Source organism: Triticum urartu, chromosome 7A (assembly GCF_056163025.1).
Source record: "Triticum urartu cultivar PI428250 chromosome 7A, HENAU_Tu73, whole genome shotgun sequence".
In the NCBI taxonomy this organism is placed as follows: domain Eukaryota; kingdom Viridiplantae; phylum Streptophyta; class Magnoliopsida; order Poales; family Poaceae; genus Triticum; species Triticum urartu.
This window is the reverse complement of record NC_141879.1, coordinates 670,792,033-670,816,595: the sequence shown is the minus strand read 5'-3', so window position 1 is coordinate 670,816,595 and position 24,563 is coordinate 670,792,033. Positions and strand designations below refer to the sequence as shown.

Sequence of the window (24,563 nt, the reverse complement as noted above, 5' to 3'; positions counted from 1 at the left end):
GCGGCATCTGCAGTGTGTCGAGATGATGATGGACGATAATTGGGAAGCTCCTCTCTGATTGTCTGGGGAATCATCGATGTAGCCACACTCGAGACGATGGCATGCGGAGAAGCTTTGGCTCTGACAGAAGACTTGATGATTCCAAAATGTTATAATTGCCTCTGATTCAAAGCAGGCGGTGAACGACATTGAACGAGTCACTAGTAGCAATTATGGTTATATCATTAACGAGATTAAGCAGCAAGCTAATTTAATTAATTGTAAATTTATTTTTAAAGTCGGGCATCAAAAAATAATGCAGATAGGTTAGTTAAGTTTCAAAAACTCTTCGTCAGGGGCAGCATATATGGTTCATCCATCCCATGATCCCTTTTGTATATCACTTCATATGGACTATGATAATAAAGCTTAGCTATACCCCTAAAAAAAGAAACTCACGTGACGACCAACTAATTCCATGACGTTCATAGGTCCAAGCTACTCACTCTTGTCTCCACTGAACTCCGCGTTGTTGTCCGCTCGCCGGTTTGAAATGTCGATGAGCTATAAAATTTCCCTTTATACTTCCTCCTTTTCGGTTTATAGGGCTCAATTCAAAAATCTCACCAACCAAGATAGATGATGAGTGGTGGAAAACTTTTTATAATTTACAAAAACACCCAATTAATGCTCTTGTTTTCCTAAAAAGAATTATGTTTATCAATATATTAATTGCAATGCATGCATGCATAAAGTACATGCATAGGTCAATTTTCTCTTAATACTTGCATGCAATTATTTAATGCACCTTCGAATCTAAAATTGTGATGGGAAACAATCAAGTTGAGTCTTATAAAATGGAAAAAGTAAGATTTTAAGATAAGCCCTATAAACCAGAGAGAACGGAGTATATTTTATAATGCTCCCCGAGCTTCCTCCTTCCTAAGCTGCCAGTGCCAAGCACCGTACCAATTACCAAGGGTAAGACTAGCCAGAATGGAGAGCAACACAGACTAGTAACATATACATATTCCTAAACTATGTTATTACCTTCATAGTGGGTAGTACCACTTTCGTCCGGGTTTTTAAATCCCCTCAGCATCCCACGCCTGTACTATATTTACAAGGCCGCTACCTCGAGCCGCGCTGCATGCAAAGAAGAGAGAGAGGGAGTAATTATGCGCTGCATGCATGCAAGGGAGAGAGAGCGAGTACTCAAGGGAGAGAGAAAGAGTACTAGTACTCCCTCCGGTCCTTTTTACTCTGTATATAAGAATTGTCTGAAGTCAAACTTTGAAAAGTTTGACCATATTTATATGAAAAAATATTAACATCTATCATGCTAAAGTTATACAATATGAAAATTTAAGTCCTAATGCATAAACTGGTATTGATTTCACATTGTGAATGTTGATATTTTTTTCTATGAAGTTGGTCAAACTTTACGAGGATTGACTTCAGACAAATCTAATATACGAACTAAAAAGGACCGGAGGGAGTACTAGGCATGCACGCGTGTGAAGGAATTCGATGCATGTAGTGACTACTGCGCGAAGCTTATTGGCCGCTCCATATCTCAGCGCAGGTACAACAGAGAGCGCCTTGGTCTATGCGTTTTGGTCTGTGGGACTTAAAAACCCGGATGGAGGTAGTAACATAAGTGTGGTGTCATGCAAAGTTTTATTTATTAGGTTATAGACTCATATTGCATTGGGAGATGTGATGTTACAGTAACTAGCTAATTTATTCAAACTATCTCTCTTCTCATTAACTCATTGCCACATAAGCAAATTTGCTGAGTTGGACTCGATGTTACTGCTGAAGTTACTCCCACTGTGGCTAGTCTAAGCGATAGGCTCCCGCCATCGTCCTACTCCTACCACCCTAGTCCTGGTGCTGCTGCTACACCTCTACTACGTGCCTCGCTGGGCCTTCTCGCTCTCCTTCAACCTCGACTTCTCCGACCCCAGCGTCGGCTCATGGGTCGACCTGGTCGGCGATGCATGCTCGAGCTGACAAAAAACGTCCTGAGTTGTGTCGGCCGGGCGTCGTAAAGACACAAAGTGCCGCTGTGGAACTGCGTCACCGGCGAGATGGCCAGCTTCACCGCCAACTCCTCCTTCTGAATCATGCTGGAGAAGGCCGACCTGACGGGGACAGGATGTGACGGGATGGCCTTCTTCGTTGCGCATTTCCCTTCAGAGATCTCGCCCAGCAGCAAAGGCGGCGGCCTCGGCCTCCTCCCGGCCTTCACCAACAGTGAAGGAAATATGCCCTAGAGGTAATAATAAAGTTATTATTTATTTCCTTATTTCATGATAAATTTTTATTGTTCATGCTAGAATTGTATTATCCAGAAACATAATACTTGTGTGAATACATAGACAAACTAAACGTCACTAGTATGCCTCTACTTGACTAGCTCATTAATCAAAGATGGTTATGTTTCCTAACCATAGACATGTGTTGTCATTTGATTAACGGGATCACATTATTAGGAGAATGATGTGATTGACATGACCCATTCCATTAGCTTAGCACCCGATCGTTTAGTATGTTGCTATTGCTTTCTTCATGACTTATGCATGTTCCTATGACTATGAGATTATGCAACTCCCGTTTACCAGAGGAACACTTTGTGTGCTACCAAACGTCACAACGTAACTGGGTGATTATAAAGGTGCTCTATAGGTGTCTCCAAAGGTACATGTTGGGTTGGCGTATTTCGAGATTAGGATTTGTCACTCCGATTGTCGGAGAGGTATCTCTGGGCCCTCTCGGTAATGCACATCACATAAGCCTTGCAAGCATTGCAACTAATGAGTTAGTTGTGAGATGATGTATTACGGAACGAGTAAAGAGACTTGCCGGTAACGAGATTGAACTAGGTATTGAGATACCGACGATCGAATCTCGGGCAAGTAACATACCGATGACAAAGGGAACAACGTATGTTGTTATGCGGTCTGACCGATAAAAGATCTTCGTAGAATATGTAGGAGCCAATATGAGCATCCAGGTTCCGCTATTAGTTATTGACCGAAGACATGTCTCGGTCATGTCTACATTGTTCTCGAACCCGTAGGGTCCGCACGCTTAAGGTTTCGATGACAGTTATATTATGAGTTTATGCATTTTGATGTACCGAAGTTTGTTCGGAGTCCCGGATGTGATCACGGACATGACGAGGAGTCTCGAAATGGTCGAGACATAAAGATTGATATATTGGAAGCCTATATTTGGATATCGGAAGTGTTCCGGGTGAAATCGGGATTTTACCGGAGTACCGGGAGGTTACCGGAACCCCCCGGGAGGTATATGGGCCTTAGTGGGCCTTAGTGGAAGAGAGGAGAGGTGGTCAGGGCTGGGCCGTGCGCCCCTCCCCCCTAGTCCGAATAGGACAAGGAGAGGGGGGGACCGGCGCCCCCCTTCCTTCTCTCTCTCCTCTTTCCCCTCCTCCTGAATCCTATTCCAACTAGGAAAGGGGGGAATCCTACTCCCGGAGGGAGTAGGACTCCTCCTGGCGCGCCCTCTCCTGGCCGGCCGCACCCCCCCTTTGATCCTTTATATATGGAGGCAGGGAGCACCCCTAGAGAAAAAATAGTTGATCCACGTGATCATATTCTTAGCCGTGTGCGGTGCCCCCTTCCACCATAGTCCTCGATAATATTGTAGCGGTGCTTAGGCGAAGCCCTGCGACGGTAGTACATCAAGATCGTCACCACGCCGTCATGCTGACGGAACTCTTCCCCGACACTTTGCTGGATCGGAGTCCGGGGATCGTCATCGAGCTGAACGTGTGCTAGAACTCGGAGGTGCCGTAGTTTCGGTGCTTGATCGGTCGGGCCGTGAAGACGTACGACTACATCAACCGCGTTGTCATAACGCTTACGCTGTCGATCTACAAGGGTACGTAGATTACACTCTCCCCTCTTGTTGCTATGCATCACCATGATCTTGCGTGTGCGTAGGAATTTTTTTGAAATTACTACGTTACCCAACAGTGGCATCCGAGCCTAGGTTTTATGTGTTGATGTTATATGCACGAGTAGAACACAAGTGAGTTGTGGGCGATATAAGTCATACTTCTTACCAGCATGTCATACTTTGGTTCGGCAGTATTGTTAGACGAAGCGGTCCGGACCGACATTACGCGTACGCTTACGCGAGACCGGTTCTCCCGACGTGCTTTGCACAAAGGTGGCTAGCGGGTGACAGTTTCTCCAACTTTAGTTGAACCAAGTGTGGCTACGCCCGGTCATTGCGAAGGTTAAAACAACACCAACTTGACAAATTATCGTTGTGGTTTTGATGCGTAGGTAAGATTGGTTCTTGCTTAAGCCCGTAGCAGCCACGTAAAACTTGCAACAGCAAAGTAGAGGACGTCTAACTTGTTTTTGCAGGGCATGTTGTGATGTGATATGGTCAAGACATGATGCTAAATTTTATTGTATGAGATGATCATGTTTTGTAACCGAGTTATCGGCAACTGGCAGGAGCCATATGGTTGTCGCTTTATTGTATGCAATGCAATCGCGCTGTAATGCTTTACTTTATCACTAAGTGGTAGCGATAGTCGTGGAAGCATAAGATTGGCGAGACGACAACGATGCTACGATGGAGATCAAGGTGTCGCGCCGGTGACGATGGTGATCATGACGGTGCTTCGAAGATGGAGATCACAAGCACAAGATGATGATGGCCATATCATATCACTTATATTGATTGCATGTGATGTTTATCTTTTATGCATCTTATCTTGCTTTGATTGACGGTAGCATTTTAAGATGATCTCTCACTAATTATCAAGAAGTGTTCTCCCTGAGTATGCACCGTTGCGAAAGTTCTTCGTGCTGAGACACCACGTGATGATCGGGTGTGATAGGCTCTACGTTCAAATACAACGGGTGCAAAACAGTTGCACACGCAGAATACTCAGGTTATACTTGACGAGCCAAAGCATATACAGATATGGCCTCGGAACACGGAGACCGAAAGGTCGAGCGTGAATCATATAGTAGATATGATCAACATAGTGGTGTTCACCAATGAAACTACTTCATCTCACGTGATGATCGGACATGATTTAGTTGATTTGGATCACGTGATCACTTAAAGGATTAGAGGGATGTCTATCTAAGTGGGAGTTCTTAAGTAATATGATTAATTGAACTTAAATTTATCATGAACTTAGTCCTGGTAGTATTTTGTAAATCATGTTGTAGATCAATAGCTCGCGTTGTTGCTTCCATGTGTTTATTTTGATATGTTCCTAGAGAAAGTTGTATTGAAAGATGTTAGTAGCAATGATGCGGATTGGATCCGTGATCTGAGGTTTATCCTCATTGCTGCATAGAAGAATTATGTCCTTGATGCACCGCTAGGTGACAGACCTATTGCAGGAGCGAATGCAGACGTTATGAACGTTTGGCTAGCTCAATATGATGACTACTTGATAGTTTAGTGCACCATGCTTAATGGCTTAGAATCGGGACTTCAAAGACGTTTTGAAAGTCATGGACCATATGAGATGTTCCAGGAGTTGAAGATAATATTTCAAGCAAATACCCGAGTTGAGAGATATGAAGTCTCCAACAAGTTCTATAGCTAAAAGATGGAGGAGAATCGCTCAACTAGTGAGCATGTGCTCAGATTGTCTGGGTACTACAATCGCTTGAATCAAGTGGGAGTTAATCTTCCAGATAAGATAGTGATTGACAAAATTCTCTAATCACCATCACCAAGTTAGTAGAACTTCGTGATGAACTATAGTATGCAAGGGATGACGAAAACGACTCCCGAGCTTTTCATGATGATGAAATCGATGAAGGTAGAAATCAAGAAAAATATCAAGTGTTGATGGTTGACAAGACCACTAGTTTCAAGAAAAGGGCAAAGGGAAGAAGGGGAACTTCAAGAAGAATGGCAAGCAAGTTGCTGCTCAAGTGAAGAAGCCCAAGTCTAGTCCTAAGCTTGAGACTAAGTGCTTCTACTTCAAAGGGACTGGTCACTGAAAGCGGAACTACCCCAAGTGATTGGCGGATAAGAAGGATGGCAAAGTGAACATAAGTATATTTGATATACATGTTATTGATGTGTACTTTACTAGTGTTTATAGCAACCCCTCAGTATTTAATACTAGCTCATTTGCTAAGATTAGTAACTCGAAATGGGAGTTGCAGAATAAACAGAGACTAGTTAAGGGTGAAGTGACGATGTGTGTTGGAAGTGGTTCTAAGATTGATATGATCATCATCGCACACTCCCTATAATTTCGGGATTAGTGTTGAACCTAAATAAGTGTTATTTGGTGTTTCCGTTGAGTATGAATATGATTTGATCATGTTTATTGTAATACGGTTATTCATTTAAGTAAGAGAATAAATTGTTGTTCTGTTTACATGAATAAAACCTTATATGGTTACACACCCAATGAAAATAGTTCGTTGGATCTCGATCGTAGTGATACACATAATCATAATATTGAAACCAAAAGATGCAAAGTTAATAATAATAGTGCAACTTATTTGTGGCACTGCCGTTTAGGTCATATTGGTGTAAAGCGCATGAAGAAACTCCATGCTGATGGGCTTTTGGAATCACTTGATTATGAATCAGTTGATGCTTGCGAACCATGCCTCATGGGCAAGATGACTAAGACTCTGTTCTTCGGAACAATGGAGCGAGCAACAGATTTGTTGGAAATCATACATACTGATGTATGTGGTCCAATGAATATTGAGGCTCGCGACAAGTATCATTATTTTCTGATCTTCACAAATGATTTGAGCAGATATGAGTATATCTACTTGATGAAACATAAGTCTGAAACATTTGAAAAGTTCAAAGAATTTCAGAGTGAAGTGAAAAATCATCGTAACAAGAAAATAAAGTTTCTATGATCTGATCGTAGAGAAGAGTATTTGAGTTACGAGTTTGGCCTTCAGTTAAAAACAATGTGAAATAGTTTCACTACTCACGCCACCTCGAACACCACAATGTAATGGTGTGTCCGAACGTCATAACCGTACTTTATTAGATATGGTGCGATCTATGATGTCTCTTACCGATCTACCACTATCGTTTTGGGGTTATGCATTAGAGACAGCTGCATTCACGTTAAATAGGGCACCATCTAAATCCGTTGAAACGACACCGTATGAACTATGGTTTGGCAAGAAACCTAAGCTGTCGTTTCTTAAAGTTTGAGGTTGCAATGCTTATGTGAAAAAGTTTCAACCTGATAAGCTCAAACCCAAATCGAAGAAGTGCGTCTTCATAGGATAACCAAAAGAAAATGTTGGGTACACTTTCTATCACAGATCCGAAGGCAAGATATTCGTTGCTTTGAATGGATCCTTTCTAGAGAAGGAATTTCTCTCGAAAGAAGTGAGTGGGAGGAAAGTAGAACTTGATGAGGTAGCTGTACCTGCTCCCTTATTGGAAAGTAGTTCATCACATAAATCTGTTCCTGTGACTACTACACCAATTAGTGAGGAAGCTAATGATGATGATCATGTAACTTCAGAACAAGTTACTACCAAACCTCGTAGGTAAACCAGAGTAAGATCCGCACCAGAGTGGTACGGTAACCCTGTTCTGGAAGTCATGCTACTAGATCATGATGAACCTACGAACTATGAAAAAGCGATGGTGAGCCCAGATTCCGCAAAATGGCTTGAAGCCATGAAATCTGAGATGGGATCCATGTATGAGAACAAAGTATGGACTTTGGTTGACTTGCCCAATGATCGGCAAGCAATTGAGAATAAATGGATCTTCAAGAAGAAGACGGACGCTGACGGTAATATTACTGTCTACAAAGCTCGACTTGTCGCAAAAGGTTTTCGGCAAGTTCAAGGGATTGACTACGATGAGACCTTCTCACCCGTAGAGATGCTTAAGTCTGTCCGAATCATGTTAGCAATTGCCGCATTTTATGATTATGAAATTTGGCAGATGGATGTCAAAACTGCATTCCTGAATGGATTTCTGGAAGAAGAGTTGTATATGATGCAACCAGAAGGTTTTATCAATCCAAAGGGATCTAACAAAGTGTGCAAGCTCTAGCGATCCATTTATGGACTGGTGCAAGCCTCTCGGAGTTGGAATAAACGCTTTGATAGTGTGATCAAAGCATTTGGTTTTATACAGACTTTTGGAGAAGTCTGTATTTACAAGAAAGTGAGTGGGAGCTATGTAGCATTTCTGATATTATATGTGGATGACATATTACTAATTGGAAATGATATAGAATTTCTGGATAGCATAAAGGGATACTTGAATAAGAGTTTTTCAAAGAAAGACCTCGGTGAAGCTGCTTACATATTAAGCATCAAGATCTATAGAGATAGATCAAGACGCTTGATAAGTTTTTTTCAATGAGTACATACCTTGACAATATTTTGAAGTAGTTCAAAAATTGGAACGGTCAAAGAAAGAGTTCTTGGCTGTGTTACAAGGTGTGAAATTGAGTAAGACTCAAAGCCCGACCACGGCAGAAGATAGAAAGAGAATGAAAGTCATTCCCTATGCCTCAGCCGTAGGTTCTATAAAGTATGCCATGCTGTGTACCAGATCTATTGTATACCCTACACTGTGTTAAGCAAGGGAGTACAATAGTGATCTAAGAGTAGATCACTGGACAGCGGTCAAAATTATCCTTAGTGGAATAAGGATATGTTTCTCAATTATGGAGGTGACAAAAGGTTCGTCGTAAAAGGGTTACGTCGATACAAGTTTTGGCACTGGTCCGGATGACTCTAAGTCTTCATCTGGATACATATTGAAAGTGGGAGCAATTAGCTAAAGTAGCTCCGTGTAGAGCATTGTAGACATAGAAATTCGCAAAATTTACGGATCTGTATGTGACAGACCCGTTGACTAAGATTATCTCACAAGGAAAACATGATCACACCTTAGTACTCATTGGGTGTTAATCACATAAGCGATGTGAACTAGATTACTGACTCTAGTAAACCCTTTGGGTGTTGGTCACATATCGATGTGAACTATGTGTGTTAACCACATAAAGATGTGAACTATTGATGTTAGATCACATGGCGATGTGAACTAGATTATTGACTCTAGTGCAAGTGGGAGACTGAAGGAAATATGCCCTAGAGGCAATAATAAAGTTATTATTTATTTCCTTATTTCATGATAAATGTTTATTATTCATGCTAGAATTGTATTATCCGGAAACATAATATTTGTGTGAATACATAGACAAACTAAACGTCACTAGTATGCCTCTACTTGACTAGCTCATTAATCAAAGATGGTTATGTTTCCTAACCATAGACATGTGTTGTCATTTGATTAACGGGATCACATTATTAGGAGAATGATGTGATTGACATGACCCATTCCATTAGCTTAGCACCCGATCGTTTAGTATGTTGCTATTGCTTTCTTCATGACTTATACATGTTCCTATGACTTTGTGTGCTACCAAACGTCACAACGTAACTGGGTGATTATAAAGATGCTCTACAGGTGTCTCCAAAGGTACATGTTGGGTTGGCGTATTTCGAGATTAGGATTTGTCACTCCGATTGTCGGAGAGGTATCTCTGGGCCCTCTCGGTAATGCACATCACATAAGCCTTGCAAGCATTGAAACTAATGAGTTAGTTGTGAGATGATGTATTACGGAACGAATAAAGAGACTTGCCGGTAACGAGATTGAACTAGGTATTGAGATACCGACGATCGAATCTCGGGCAAGTAACATACCGATGACAAAGGGAACAACGTATGTTGTTATGCGGTCTGACCGATAAAAGATCTTCGTAGAATATGTAGGAGCCAATATGAGCATCCAGGTTCCGCTATTGGTTATTGACCGGAGACATGTCTCGGTCATGTCTACATTGTTCTCGAACCCGTAGGGTCCGCACGCTTAAGGTTTCGATGACAGTTATATTATGAGTTTATGCATTTTGATGTACCGAAGTTTGTTCGGAGTCCCGGTTGTGATCACGGACATGACGAGGAGTCTCGAAATGGTCGAGACATAAAGATTGATATATTGGAAGCCTATATTTGGATATCGGAAGTGTTCCGGGTGAAATCGGGATTTTACCGGAGTACCGGGAGGTTACCGGAACCCCCCGGGAGGTATATGGGCCTTAGTGGGCCTTAGTGGAAGAGAGGAGAGGTGGCCAGGGCTGGGCCGCGCGCCCCTCCCCCTAGTCCGAATAGGGCAAGGAGAGGGGGCCGGCGCCCCCCTTCCTTCTCTCTCTCCTCTTTCCCCTCCTCCCGAATCCTATTCCAACTAGGAAAGGGGGGATTCCTACTCCCGGAGGGAGTAGGATTCCTCCTGGCGCGCCCTCTCCTGGCCGGCCGCACCCCCCTTTGATCCTTTATATACGGAGGCAGGGAGCACCCCTAGAGAAAAAAAAGCTGATCCACGTGATCATATTCTTAGCCGTGTGCGGTGCCCCCTTTCACCATAGTCCTCGATAATATTGTAGCGGTGCTTAGGCGAAGCCCTGCGACGGTAGTACATCAAGATCGTCACCACGCCGTCGTGCTGACGGAACTCTTCCCCGACACTTTGCTGGATCGGAGTCCGGGGATCGTCATCGAGCTGAACGTGTGCTAGAACTCGGAGGTGTCGTAGTTTCGGTGCTTGATCGGTCGGGCCGTGAAGACGTACGACTACATCAACTGCGTTGTCATAACGCTTCCGCTGTTGATCTACAAGGGTATGTAGATTACACTCTCCCCTCTCGTTGCTATGCATCACCATGATCTTGCGTGTGCGTAGGAATTTTTTTGAAATTACTACGTTACCCAACAAACAGGACGGGTCGCACCCGCGTCGTGGCCGTGGAGTTTGACACTCTCCGCAACTCGCACTATGCCGACATCAACGGCAACCATATCGGCAGCAACATCAGCTCCGTCAACTTCGTGGCGTCCACGGACACGAGGACGAGGCCGGGCAGGAACCTCACGTCATCCTATGTTATGGAGGCCACTGTGAGGTACCATAACGAGTCTCGGATGCTGGCCGTTTATCTCCTCATCGACGATGCCTTGTACCAGGTCAATGCAACCGTCGATCTCAGCACAGATTAGTCCTGGCCATGGGCCACCCGGCCCGAACAGCCCGGCCCGTGCTGACCCGAAAAAGCCCGGCCCGACGCTGCTCCCGGGCCGGGCCTGGGACTAGGATTTGAGCCCGAAGGCTAGGTTGGGCCAGGCCTGGGCCCACTGTTTCTGCCATTTACTGAAGAGGCCCGGTGTGTTTTTGCTGTGATGGGCCGGGCTCAGGCCTGAAAACTAGGCCCGGCGGTCGGGCCGGGCCGGGCTCGGGCCTGAGTTTTCTACCTCGGGCTTGGTCAGGCCCGGCCCGGCCTGGAGGATGGCCAGGTCTAGCGCAGATGCTTACCGGAGGAGGTCGCTGCCGGCTTCTCCACCACGACCGGCGACGCCTCCGAGCTGCACCAGATACTGTCATGGTCATTTAGCTCCACTCTACCTCCTCTTCCGACTAGGAACAACCACAAAAAGTTAGTAATGATCCTACTATCCGTGCTAGTCCCATTTCTCCTTTTATTAGTGCGTGCGGCCGTGGTGCTATGGCGGCGCCGCAAAAAAATGAGAGCAAATAAGGACATCCAAGAACGGTGTGTCAACAGAGCTGATCTCGAGAGAGGTGTGGCTGCCGGCGGTCCCAGACGGTACACCTACCTCGAGCTGGTTGCGGCAACAAAACACTTCGCGGAGGAGGAGAAGCTCGGGCGAGGTGGCTTCGGTAGCGTTTACCGGGGTCACCTCACGCTCACACCCGCAACCACCGACCATCGTGCGGTGGCGGTCAAGATGTTGTTGGCGGAGTCATCGGCGCATGGGAGGAAGGAGTTCGAGGCCGAGGAGAGGATCATCAGCAGATTGAAGCATCGAAACCTTGTGCAACTGTTGGGTTGGTGCGACAGCCACAAGGGTCTTCTGCTTGTCTACGAGCTCGTCACAGAGGGCAGCCTAGACAGGCACCTCTACAGCAAGGACGGCAAGTATCTGACATGGCCACAGAGGTACAAGATAATCCTTGGCTTGGGATCTGCGCTACACTACCTCCATGGAGAGTGGGAGCAGTGCATCGTGCACAACGACATTAAGCCCGGCAACATCATGCTTGACTCATCCATGAGCACCAAGCTCGGGGACTTCGGTTTAGCCCGGCTCGTGGACCACGACACGGGGTTGCTGCAGACCACCAAGGCCGTGCTCGGCACCGTAGTCTACATCGACCCGGAGTTCGTCAACACGCGTCGACCGTGCACCGAGTCGGGCGTTTACAGCTTCAGTGTCGTCCTCTTGGAGATCGTATCTGGCCGGCGGCCGGTGATGGAGACCGCGGGGAAATCCTTCACACTGGTCAGGTGGGTGTGGGGACTATACGGCAGGAACATGATCCTCGGCGCGGTGGATGAGCGGCTGAGGGGTGACGAGGCCAATGACCGGTGGATGGTGAGGGTGCTCGTCGTTGGGCTCTGGTGCGCGCACCCAGACCGGAGCAAGCGGCCGTCCGTTGCCCAGGCCATGCACGTCCTGCAGTCCGACGAGGTGAGGCTACCAGCGCTCGCGCTGCACATGTGGACTGTGCCGGACCCCACATCATCCTCTGGCCCATATGAGGCCTTCTCCATTGATAGCTCCACGTGCAGCTCCAGTTGTGCTCGCTCTTCATTGGTCAACACCGACGCCGCTAGCCTTTCTTCAGGGTCGTCCTCAACTGCGTTGCTACGACATTCTAAGGGTCTAGTTAACTGATTCATCCAAATTTGTGAGTGTGGTGGCCATTATATGTAAGCATCATGGTAAACTTAACATTATGGCCACCATCATACTTGTCACATGGGATCCTTGTGACAATTTCTTGGGTAGGAGCCCCTACCTCTGCATCATTGTGATGCACACGGCCATTTTTATTATAGTTGATGTAAGATAATGAGGACAAAGACATCCACAAATGAAATACAAAACATAGGCAACCACGTTAGACTCCTTACAAGATATGAATAAAATATTACAAGTAAATCTACTTTTTCTGCAACAATGTCATCAAGAAAAGATAAACGCCCTCGTATTGTTGTCGCCGCGTCTGGCTGACATCCTAATTGCCGAGACTAACAACTGAAGGCCAACACATCAACAAGCATACAACACCTTCAACAAAGGCGACCAAAGTAAGTTAAATACTTAAAGGATTCCATCAAATACCTTGTGTGCGTACACCAACAAGCAAACATCATGCTCTACTTTGCTTATATCTATGTGAGGCACAAGTATCTGTTAAAAATGACGGGAGAAAAAGAAGGGGAATGGGAGCACAACGTGAGTGAGTGAGTGAGTGAGTGTGTGTGTGTGTGTGTGTGTGTGTGAGAGAGAGAGAGAGAGTAGATGGTTTCTAAATTTTTAAAAATAAAGTTGATTTTAATATAAAAAAGGATACCGATAACCACCAAACTTCAGGCGGTGTGGCAGGTGCCGACCGAACGTTTCGTTCCGAACGGGCATTGCCTCCTACCGAACGATCTCGTTCGGTACGAGCAGACCCATGCCCGAACGGCCTCCCGGTCGCCCCTACAGGTTGTTTCCCTGTAACACAGAAAAGACAAAAAGCCCAGTAACAAAACAAAACAAAAGCCCAAGATTTTTTTGCGTTGACATATTAAAGCCTAGTTTTTGCTATGATATGAAAAAATGCGATCAACTATTAAAAGCAGAAAAATTGCCATGGGCGAAAAGTTTTTTTCCTGACTCAAAAGAAACAAATATATGGCAATTCCCATTATACAAAAAATATATTAAATTTCCATGGGAAATTCATAAGTTAAAATTGTCGTGGTATTTTTAATTAAGTTTCCATATAATGTATGCGAAAGTTGCCATGTGTGAGAAAAATACAAAAGATTGAAATTAGAAATATGAACAAGAAAATTCCATGTTATTTTAAATAAAAATTGTCGTGTTTTTGTGTGAGGAATTTTCCATGTATGTGAAGTAGCACATATTATGAACATAATTGCCATGGCAAAAAAATGCAAGTTAATATTTGCCACAGTGTTTTAATTATAAGTGTCATGCTTTGTATAATAAAAAGTGCGATGAATGGATAACTACATGACAGATTTGCCATGGCACTTAAATATGAATTGCCATGCATATATATACACCATGCAGAAGAAACACATGGCATGATGTGCTAATGGAGAATGATGTTGAAAATCTAATAGTTTTTGTTTGGACTGATATTTTCCATGGCAGCAACATGTTGAAAAACACCAAAAATGCTTGTGAACAAAAGAAGTGGCAATGCAAATGAACTTTGAAAAATCTGGGCAAGTGCATATTCAACAAAAAAAGTCAAAATAGCCATGTCAAGTGCATATTCAGAAATGTCATGCTACTTTTATCAAATTTTCCATGCTTTTTGAAGAACAATTGTGAATAATGTGAAGTACTAAAAAAAGTTGATCAAAAATTGCCCTGGTAAAAAAATACATGTTCAATTTTTCCATGGCATTTTCAACAACAAAATTTCAAATTTGCCATGCTATTTTTATAAAAATTGCCATCTTTTGGGTAATAAAATTGGCATGTATGTTAGTAATAACAAAAAAAGAACAAATGAATCAAAATTTCCATGGCAAATACATATTCAAATTTGCCATGGTACTTTTATAAAAGATGCCATCTTTTGGGTAATAAAATTTCCATGTATCTGAGTAATAACAGAAAAAAAATGATTCAAAATTGCCATGGCAAATGCATATTCAAATTTACCATGCTATTTTTATCATTTAATAAAAATTGTGATCTTTGGGGAAATAAAATTGCCATGTGTGTGAATAATAACCAGAAAAACATATGATTCAAAATTGCCATGGCAAATGCATATTCAAATTTGCCATGTTATTTTTCTTAAAATTGGCATCTTTTGGGTAAAAATTGCCATGTATGTGATTAAAAAAAAAAACAAATGACTCAAAGATGCCATGGCAAATGCATATTCAAAATTTGCCATGCTATTTTTATAAAAAATAACATTTTTTGGGTTATAAAATTGTCGTGTGTGAAAAAAGCAAATAGTTAAAAATCAAGTATGAAAACAAGAAACTTGCCTGGCACATTCGTATCAAAACATGCCGTTGTATTTTAATTAAAATTGCTGTGTGTGAAAACAAACACAGAAAGTTGAAAATCAAATACGAAAACAAGAAAATTTCCATGGCTGATTCATATCAAAAATTGCCATTGTATTTTAATTAAATTTGCCGTGTTCTGAATGAGGAATTTGCCGTGTGTGAAAACAAACACAAAATGTTGAAAATCAATCATGGAAACAAGAAATTGCCATGGCAGATTCATATCAAGAATTGTCATGTTTTGCATAAGGAATTTGCTGTCCGTGAAAAAAACACAAAAAGTTGAAAATCAAGTATGAAAATGAGAAAATTGCCATGGCAGATTCATATCAAGAATTGCCATGGTATTTTAATTAAAATTGCCGTGTTCTGAATGAGGAATTTGCCGAGTGTGAAGAAGACACAAAAGGTTAAAAAGCAAAGTATGAACAAGAAAAATGCCATGGCACATTCGTGTCAAAACTTGCCATGGTATTTTAATTAAAACTGCCGTGTTTTGAACGAGTAATTTGCTGTGCGTGAAAATATTTTGCCGTGTAACTATCAAGATTTCTAAAATTTTCCATGATGATGCGTGAACCCTATCGATACTCCTGGCAACTAATCCAATCACAAGTCTCATGATAACAAATCGCGACTAATTGACATGGCAGTTTACAGATTGTAAAATTGGGTGAAATTTGTCTCCACAAAATCAAGACTATGTAACATGGCAAAAATAAATACGAGGTGCCATGGCAAGAGAACATAGTAATTGACATGGCAGTTTACTGAGTACAAATGCAAAAAGGTCTACATCACGATGGTTAGAGGAATTATGGTATCCCCAGCCCACCAGGGTTCAAATCTAGGTGCTCGTATTTATTCCTGTATTTATTTTAGAATTTCCGGTGATCCGCATTCAGTGGGAGGAGACGTTCCCGGTGTGCATATATGCATTCATAGGGATGAGTGTATGCACGTATATATGACCGCTTGCGTCTGTAAAATTATAAAATTAAAGTGACAAAATTATAAAATTATAGGGGTGACAAAATTGCTCAGTGTAATTATTCATGGAGTCATCCCAACTCTCGGATCGGAGATGCTAACGGGACAGGAATCAAAGTGGGGGATTAATTATAAAATTCCTTTCCTCGTCCCGGAAGCCACCCCCATTAGTGAATTTGCCAGTTCCTTGATTTTCTTTTTACAATCGACACATAATTATAAAATTATGAAGTCATCTACTAGTGCTCATAGAAAACAGACACCTCCTCCCCCACGCTCTCACAATTTGCACCCAACACAGCTAACTAAGTGCACCACCTCCCAGTGCGAGTTGGCAGCTCCTAGCGGCGACAGCCGTGAGGATCTCAGTCAAAACCGAGGGGCAGGTCGCCTCGAGAAGCTTGCACCCCCCGACCGCCGCCACCGCGAGCATGTCCGCCGGGCTGGCCACCAGGAACTCCATGCACCTGTCCTTGAGCTTCTTGTAACCACGCCGCTCCGCCAGGACCAGATCCGTCGCGACGGTGCCCACGCCAACGCTGGCGCACACCTTCTCCTCGCAGATGACCTTGAGTCGTTCCACGCCGTACCGGTCGGCGGCCTCGAGCAGACGCCGCGCCATCGACACCGCCTCCTGGCCATCCTTCCCGGTGTCCGGCCAGCGGCCCATCTTCTCCAGCTGTGGCGGCAGCGCGTCCGTGTAGATGAAGCGGAGCAGGGCCCGGAAGGCGTCCGCGTCCGTGTCCTTTACCTCGTGGGTCTCCTCCATCAGGCTTCCAGCGAACTCGGCCGCGAAGACCGGCGACCGCGCGGCGAGCACGCACCTGTGCGCGCGGAAGGACTCCGAGCCGGCGACGAAGGTGACGTCCGCGCCGCTCTGGCTCCTCAGGAGGTCGCCGAGGTCATGGCCCAGGTCACGGGGATGGATGGCGGTCTCGGCTCCGTCGCCGCCGTACGTGTACGTCTCGCGGGAGAGCACGGCCTTGCACTGCAGGAAGCAGTTGCCGTCGCGGGCGAGGTAGCCCGACGCCTCCAGCGCGGCCCGGGACACGAGCAGGACCTCCTGGGATGTCCCTTGCCGGAACCGAGGGCAATTGGCCGCCACCTCCCGGAAGGGCCTGAGCGTGCGGCTGGGATCGACCAGGCAGAAGGTGAAGGAGGCCGTGACGGCGCCGGCGTCCGGCGAGGGAGTGCGAACGAGGCTGATGCGGAGCTTCACCCAGCTTTTACTGGGGTGGTAGGGGTAGCGGCTGTTGGGGTGGTAGTCGATCTGCCACTCGTAGCCGAGCACGGCGAACCTCCTGGCCGTGATGTAGGCTTGGCTCCGGTCCCCGCTGGCCGTCGTCGCCGGGATCTTGAGCGCCATGCACACCGTCCGCGTGCCGGCGGCATCGGTTGAGCCGGCGACGCTCATTGTCGCGCGTGTCGATCGCACGTGAACGGCGAACCTGTATTTTGGTCTTCTGGGGTCGCGATCGATCTTGCCTCGGGCTGTAAAGGTCGGTCGAGTTGGACCTGCTCTCAGGAGGATCTTGCCTCGGGCTGTAAAGGTCGGTCGATGTTGGGGGACTCGTCGCGTTTTATTTTGCTCCGGTGAACGTACGGGGGTATGCTTATACAGGACCAAAAACTTGTCCTCGGGGTCTTCCCAGGGCCGCAAAAAGGAATGTTAAAAGAAGACCTGCCGGAGATACGACCAGAGCCTCCTTTTTCCTTCTGACGATTGTCTCTCGTTTCTTCGAGTACAATACAATTTTTTTTGCGGGTATAAGGAGTACAATACAATCAGTAAGAGGAAAATCGCCAAAAGAGACGTTCCCGTCGACGACGAGGCGCCTACGGTGACTTCGTAAATCTCAAGATGATATGCCGGCTCAGTCTCTCGGAGGTGCTCATAGGGATAGGGTGTGCGTGTGTGCGTTCATAGGGATAAGTGTATGCGCGTGTATATGAACGCTTGTGTTTGTACTGATGCTAAAAAAAATCTCGAATTCAGCACTCCCTCGGTTTTCTTTTTTCCTTGCATATTTTATAGTAAAATTTGTTGGGGGTCAAGCTTATAAATTTTGATCAAATTTATACAAATATCAACATCGAAAATACTGAAGGATATATATTCGCCTTGTCTCATATGGTCCTAGGACCATGGAGGCGCGATGAATCCCATTCCTTGCCAGCAAGAGGGCTCTATTTTTAGGTATTTTTCTGAGTTTAGTTAGGGTTTGTGCCATGATTATGAAGGTGAGGCGGTGGCGGCATCCTGAAGATGGAATAAGGTTCTCCCTGCCCAGCCCCCGTTCTGGTGATGCTTTTAGCGTCGTCAGAGGGCATGTGGAGGTATGTAGGAGTGGATAACAAGCTACTCGACTCGTTAAGCTCGTGTACACGTTAGCCTCGGCACATTAATATTAACGAGTAGAAAACCTTGCTTGGCCCGGTTTGCTTGAAGCTCATTAAACTCGCGAGCGCTCGTTAACAACTTCTTATGTATTACGGTCTATATGATGAGTGTGTAAATGCGGTTTTTAAGAAGGAAGATTGTGACTACAAAAGGAAACACACTAGTTTGTTGCCTCCTATCTAGATTAGATTGAAAAGATGAGCTGCTGTGATACAATTTTTTTGTCACGTAAGATGAAAATATGTGTTGTGTTGTTACTAACGAGCTTAACGAGATACTTGTGAAATTTGGTAGTTCGTTAATCTTAATGAGCTGAAATCGATGATTAGCTCTATTCTCTAAGAGGTGAGTCACGAACTTAACGAGCCGAACTATTGAGCACTCATCAAGATTGTGAGCTAGGACCTCTTGGCTCAGCCCTAGAGGTATGTCACCGGCAGATCTCGTAGGATCCGGTAGGCGTTTGTCTTCTTGGATCAGCTTGGATCTAGTCTCCGTTCCTCTGCGTCTATATATCTGCAGGTTGCATCATTCCGATCAACGCTTCTCTTTTTCGGCAGCGGTTGATATTCTGGTGCGCTGGCCCTATGTGGCCTTAGCACGACGACTTGCCGACTGTCAACTACAGAAATGTTTACCCAGCTCCGATGAGGGACGGGTGATGATGGCGATGCGCCTTCTGCTCGCTCCAGTGCTTCTAGTCGTCGCTAGGTGGTGTATAGACCTGGATGTAACTTTTACTTCTGGTGTTCTTTGTATTACCTTGAGAGTTGATGTATAGATCGTATTTTCATGAAAATAAATAAATATAATACAAAAATTAATTTCATGATGAATCTAATGATATTTGAATTTTTGAATTTATATTGATTTGATATTACTAATGTTGATATGTTTTAATATATAATGTTGGCCAGACATTAAGGGATCTGATATGATAAATCTTATTTGCGGACCAAAAAGAAACAGAACGAGCACATGCTAAGATTCTCCACTTGTTAATTTTGTTTTCATGGCACATCAAGGATGACATCGTACGGTATAAATGAAAATCACGTGCAAATATTCATTTCTGGACACGGGCTCATCTACACTCAGTGAACAGTAAAAACAAAAAAATAAAGAAAAATTCAAAAAATATAGAATTTTTTTGTCAACCAAGACTCTCGAATGCGTGATGTCCGGGCAAAATTTCAGCGTGTTCAAACATCTGAGCAACTCGTGGCAAAAAAGAGAAAATCGGTTTGAAATAGCGCGTGAACATTAACTGTCTCAATAACCCCAAATTTTTTTTTTGCTCAGAGCTACCCAAATGTTCACACATCATCAAGACATGGATATCACACACTCAAACATCTTTCATGCCAAAAATATCAGTTTTTTTAATTTTTCTAGCTGTTATATATTACTGTTCAAGCAAGGAAGCAAATGAGCTCGGGAGCCGAATTGGTGAGTCATGTGGCACTATTCCCATCGTGTGTTAATTACCCTTGTGACTCATGCTGAATACAAGCCGACTCGAAAAAGGGCACACGGCGCCATTTTCTGTTATTGTGACTGATATGACTTGTGACCAATACGGTACAATTTAGACAGCGTAAGAAGAGTGCCAAAAAATTAGATAAGAAAAATGTTGCTCTGTTTTTCACGGAAAACTAAGCAAAAACCTGAGCAACGCCTAGCTAGACTAGACCTAAAGCATCATAATACATACAACACTCCAGAAGACAACACCCCACAACACACGGCCGGGCACTCGATTGTCTTCGCCGCCGTCACAGTGCACACCAAGAATCATCATATCAATCTGGCATGTAACAAGCATATCTGCGAAACTCAACGACATTGAAGAGGAACGCTATGTCCAATAGAGAAAATATATGCCGCTCCAAAACTCGCTTGACGTACCTTGATTGTGGGGGGTGCTTCTAATGCTCTCACGGACATGTAATGCAAACTGCTATCGACCACCCCTACAAGCCCTGAGTACGTGTAATCGATTCCAACTCCAAGACGATGCCCCCAAAAGAAAACACGATGCCAAAGCAAAGCCAGAAGCACCATCATCGTTCAATCTAAGAGACCGGATCTTGGGTTTACCCTGTAGCATATTGGGAGAGGGCGTCGGACTACATCATTGATGTCCATGCCAACAGTGCATGTAGGTTCCGGAGTCGAAGATTCCGACCGCAACCGGAGTACAGATTTCGCCAGCAGCCAAACCCGACCAAACGCAATGACTCAGCCAGACCATCCATCCAACCATCCCCATGTCGAGAAAGCACCGCGCCACAACTTGGCCTTACGCAGCACGCATATAGGACACCTCTGTCGCAGGCCCGCAGGTACGTAGATCGGTCACTGCCGCCTGCGGAAACCACGCCTCTGGCAGACCCGGAGCCTCCGCGCGTACCTCCACGCCAAACTTCTCATGAAAGTCATCTCTTGGCTCACATTGGAGACGGCAACAACCGACTGCCCACCTGTTGGGCCATCATGCAAAACCACCAAGCCATCACAGTCCACAAGGCTGCCACCAAGTAGATCCGCTCTGGGAGCACCGACCGCGTGCTTCGCGCTCTCTGCAGGTTCCAGATCCACACTGGGAGTGACGCTTGTGTACCACGGGCATGCGCCGCCTAGGATCAGCCGACACTCACCACATAACGGAAGGCTGTGACCTTTGCGCCCGCACAATGCATATCAGCGACATGCGCCGGCCACGCCATGCCTCTCAGTCACCCAGGGCCACTATGGCTAGATCTGCACCATGCGCATCTGCAGGCGCCAACCACCCTGCCCTGCAGATGCACCTGGCGCGTGCCCCTACGCCAACAATGTGGGAGTGCGCCACCACCTTGGCCCGCTTAGCACCTCGGCCAGCCACTCCACACCGAACGCACACCTCAGCCTGATCGAGCCAGCCCGCGCCGTTCTCCCTTGTGCAAAAGGAATAAACATCCCTGCCACAACTTTGCTCGGTGGCGTACATTAGCGGAGGTGAGGGAAGCAGCAATGGTGGAGCGGTACCCGACAACGTCTAGGGTTTTCACTCCTGGGCTGCCCACGGAGGCAGCACAGGAGTCTTTCTATGCTTTGGTAAAGTTACAGTTATATATAACTCTTTGTTCTAGAATCGCTCGCAGAACCAAAAATATCTGCCACAACGATTAAGATGGAAACGTACATAGTAGATTCCTCTTTCCATTCATCTTTCAAAGTTTGTTCTATTATCATATCCTTTAGAGGATGTCCTAGGCGGTAGTGATTATAAGTAATAAGTAATACTAACACACATGCCCGTGCGTTGCAGTTGGAGAATATATATTCGTGAACCTGGAAAAGAAAATGTAGGTTACAAAATTAAACCTCCTCCTTTCCAAGGGCATATAAATATCAACAAATTGAATTTTTAAAGGGTGACAAAAAGATTAAAAACATAATATTATAAAAAGACGAATGTGCAATGTAGTTGACATTAGCAAGGACTAAATTAATAAAGAAAATTGAGTTCAGTAGGATAATGGAATACCTTTCTTCAACCCTTACTTATAATTATCATAATGCTATTGTGCAACATACTACAAACCTAAGTTGCATGTTGCCATTGGCATTGAAAATAGACAACTCTTTGGGACAATACATCTGGATCGGCCATGTATACATTGTACCTAAAGACCATGCCTGTATTATGTTGTCCCATCATCAAAGATCTCTCAAACAATGACAATATTAATTATTACTTAACATGTAGTTCAAATCAAACGCTAAGTGCAATCGTTCCAATATAGACAAAAATTAGTTCATATACTTTTCATTTCATGGCAATAAAAAATTACACACATAATCCACCCTGCCACATATTGCATAGTTCACTGGTATGTTGGAAAGCAGCAATCATCCCGCCAAAAGTTCAAAATACTAATAACTTATCAAATTAAGATGCAACTCCTCAAGAATACCAATTAACGCCATATGCACACTACCATTCTTCACACAATCTTTTAAGGCCTCTTTTGGTTCATAGGATAGGATTATCATAGGAATAGGAATCTTGTAGGAAATGAGATGACATGTATCTCAAATCATATGAGTAGGAATAGGAAACAAGATGTCATTTGGTTGACACCAAAGGAATTTTTCTATTGAGTCTAGGCTCTATTTTATTTTCCTATGAAATTTGGAGGATAGGAACCAATCCTATGTAGAAATAGGAATCCATTCCTATGAACCAAAGGGCTTTAAAGGAAAAAAATCCTATAAGAATCCTATCCTCTAGAATTCCTATAAAATTCCTCTAAACCAAAGGCGGCCTAAAAGTGAAGATATAACAAAGTGATTGGACCGAACGATTCACAGGGTGACATAAAGCATGGGGTGTCTAACTTTCATTATTTAAAGCTATTTAGTTCGCATCGTTTCTCACAGTCTCACTGAACTACAATTGCTTGTTCTTCTGATATACAAATTGGGAAAGCAAAAATAAAAAATTTGATGGATCAACAATACCAACAAATTGGACCTTGCAAGAAAGGCCGCCAGATCTCTTACAAATAAGAGACCACTAACTTGGAAGTCTTTTTCATCACTAAATAACGCTTAGGAATATCCTTCCGTTTCTCTTGTATATGTGCTTGTGTGACCTACACATGCAGTTTACAACCTCAAATATCAGCCCGCTGCATCTGTACACGTTAGTTCTTGTTATTACCACTAGTAGAAAAAGGGTCAAACGTGAAGCACATTAGTGCCGGTTTGTATTTAAGCCGGCACTAATGTATACATTAGTGCCGATTCCAACGGCTAGCCGGGCCGCTTTCATTAGTACCGGTTCGTGGCGAACCTTTAGCACCGGTTCGTGCCACGAACCGGTACTAATGAGAGTGGTGGCAGGATGTTGTCAGACAGGTGCCCCTCCAGCCCCTTTAGTACCGGTTCTTGGCACGAACCGGTACTAAAGGTCGTCCTACATAAACCCTTCGTCCACCCGAGCTCACTTAGTTCTTCCCCTTTCCCCTCTCCTCTCTGTTCTTCCCCTCTTCCTCTCGAGCTCATCACACATTTTGCCCAAAATTTGTCAAGATTTGAAGGCCCCCATCCATTCAAATGATCACAAAGGTTGGCAACTTTGTCCTTTCATCTCTCATTGCTAGATTAGCTCTTGCAATGCTTTATATAGTGATTAATTTGTGAGTTTAGTAATTTCGGAGGATATATATATATATATATATATATATGTGCTAGTATTTGATTTATATGCAATTTGAGGTCAAAAATAACACTTAGTTTGCATATGTAGGCGTGGTCTACTTAGTGCCTTCTAAATCTTCATCGTAGCCACCGTCAATCGCCCGCACCGTCCCGTCGCCGGCACCACCTTGTGGTGAGCCTCTAGTTCATGAAATTTTATATAAAAATTGATGTTTGTGTGATTTGGATATATAGTTACTCGTATAATTATCTTACCCGTACGTTGTTTGTTATACATATAGTGCCATGGTTTTGATATCCGTCCCCGTCGGCCCTAGTCCTTGTTATGATTTGGATGTGGTATGTATATTCTCTTTTAAAACTAGTTGCATTTCGTGTTTATGACAAATTATGCCCATCAAGTTGACATAGAATTTTTTTCTAGGAGGTATGTGAACCGGAAATTCCAACCGACCCTATTGCCGAGAGGTTAAATTTAGTTGAAAGAGAAAACGAGTACTTGAAAGAAAAATTGAAAAGAATTGAGGGGGAGAAGATGGAATTGGAGTTGCATGTTGCCGATGTCGTCGATGATCACAATATGAAGATGGAGAAAATGCGCTTGAAGATTAGAAAGATTAGAAAATATGCCATCGATAGTGAGGCTTGGTATCATTATGCTGTTGGATCCATTGTTACCTTAGTTGCGATCTTGATCGTATTTGTTGTTGCATTTAAATGCTTTAGCTAGAGAGTTATTTGTTTGTTGCATTTAAGTGTTGTATGAACTTTATGTATGAACTTGTATTAATTTGGTCTATTCGGTGTTGTGTAATGAGG

At 44.2% G+C, this 24,563-nt stretch overlaps 2 protein-coding genes across 2 annotated transcripts; one reads left to right on the top strand and one right to left on the bottom strand.

Annotated features, from left to right (window-relative positions):
• The first annotated feature begins 1,836 nt into the window (after positions 1–1,836).
• LOC125519291 (L-type lectin-domain containing receptor kinase IX.1-like) lies at positions 1,837–12,764 on the top strand. The gene is made up of 3 exons (XM_087534596.1): positions 1,837–2,229; positions 10,780–11,053; positions 11,366–12,764. The coding sequence occupies exons 1-3, from the start codon at positions 2,109–2,111 to the stop codon at positions 12,762–12,764; spliced, it is 1,794 nt and encodes a 597-aa protein (XP_087390722.1). The 5' UTR covers positions 1,837–2,108.
• Positions 12,765–16,395: 3,631 nt separating this feature from the next.
• LOC125523952 (BTB/POZ and MATH domain-containing protein 1-like) lies at positions 16,396–17,750 on the bottom strand. Its single transcript, XM_048689024.2, has one exon. It carries the CDS (start codon positions 17,544–17,546, stop codon positions 16,434–16,436), a length of 1,113 nt encoding a protein of 370 aa, XP_048544981.2. The 5' UTR covers positions 17,547–17,750; the 3' UTR covers positions 16,396–16,433.
• Between the last annotated feature and the right edge of the window lie 6,813 nt (positions 17,751–24,563).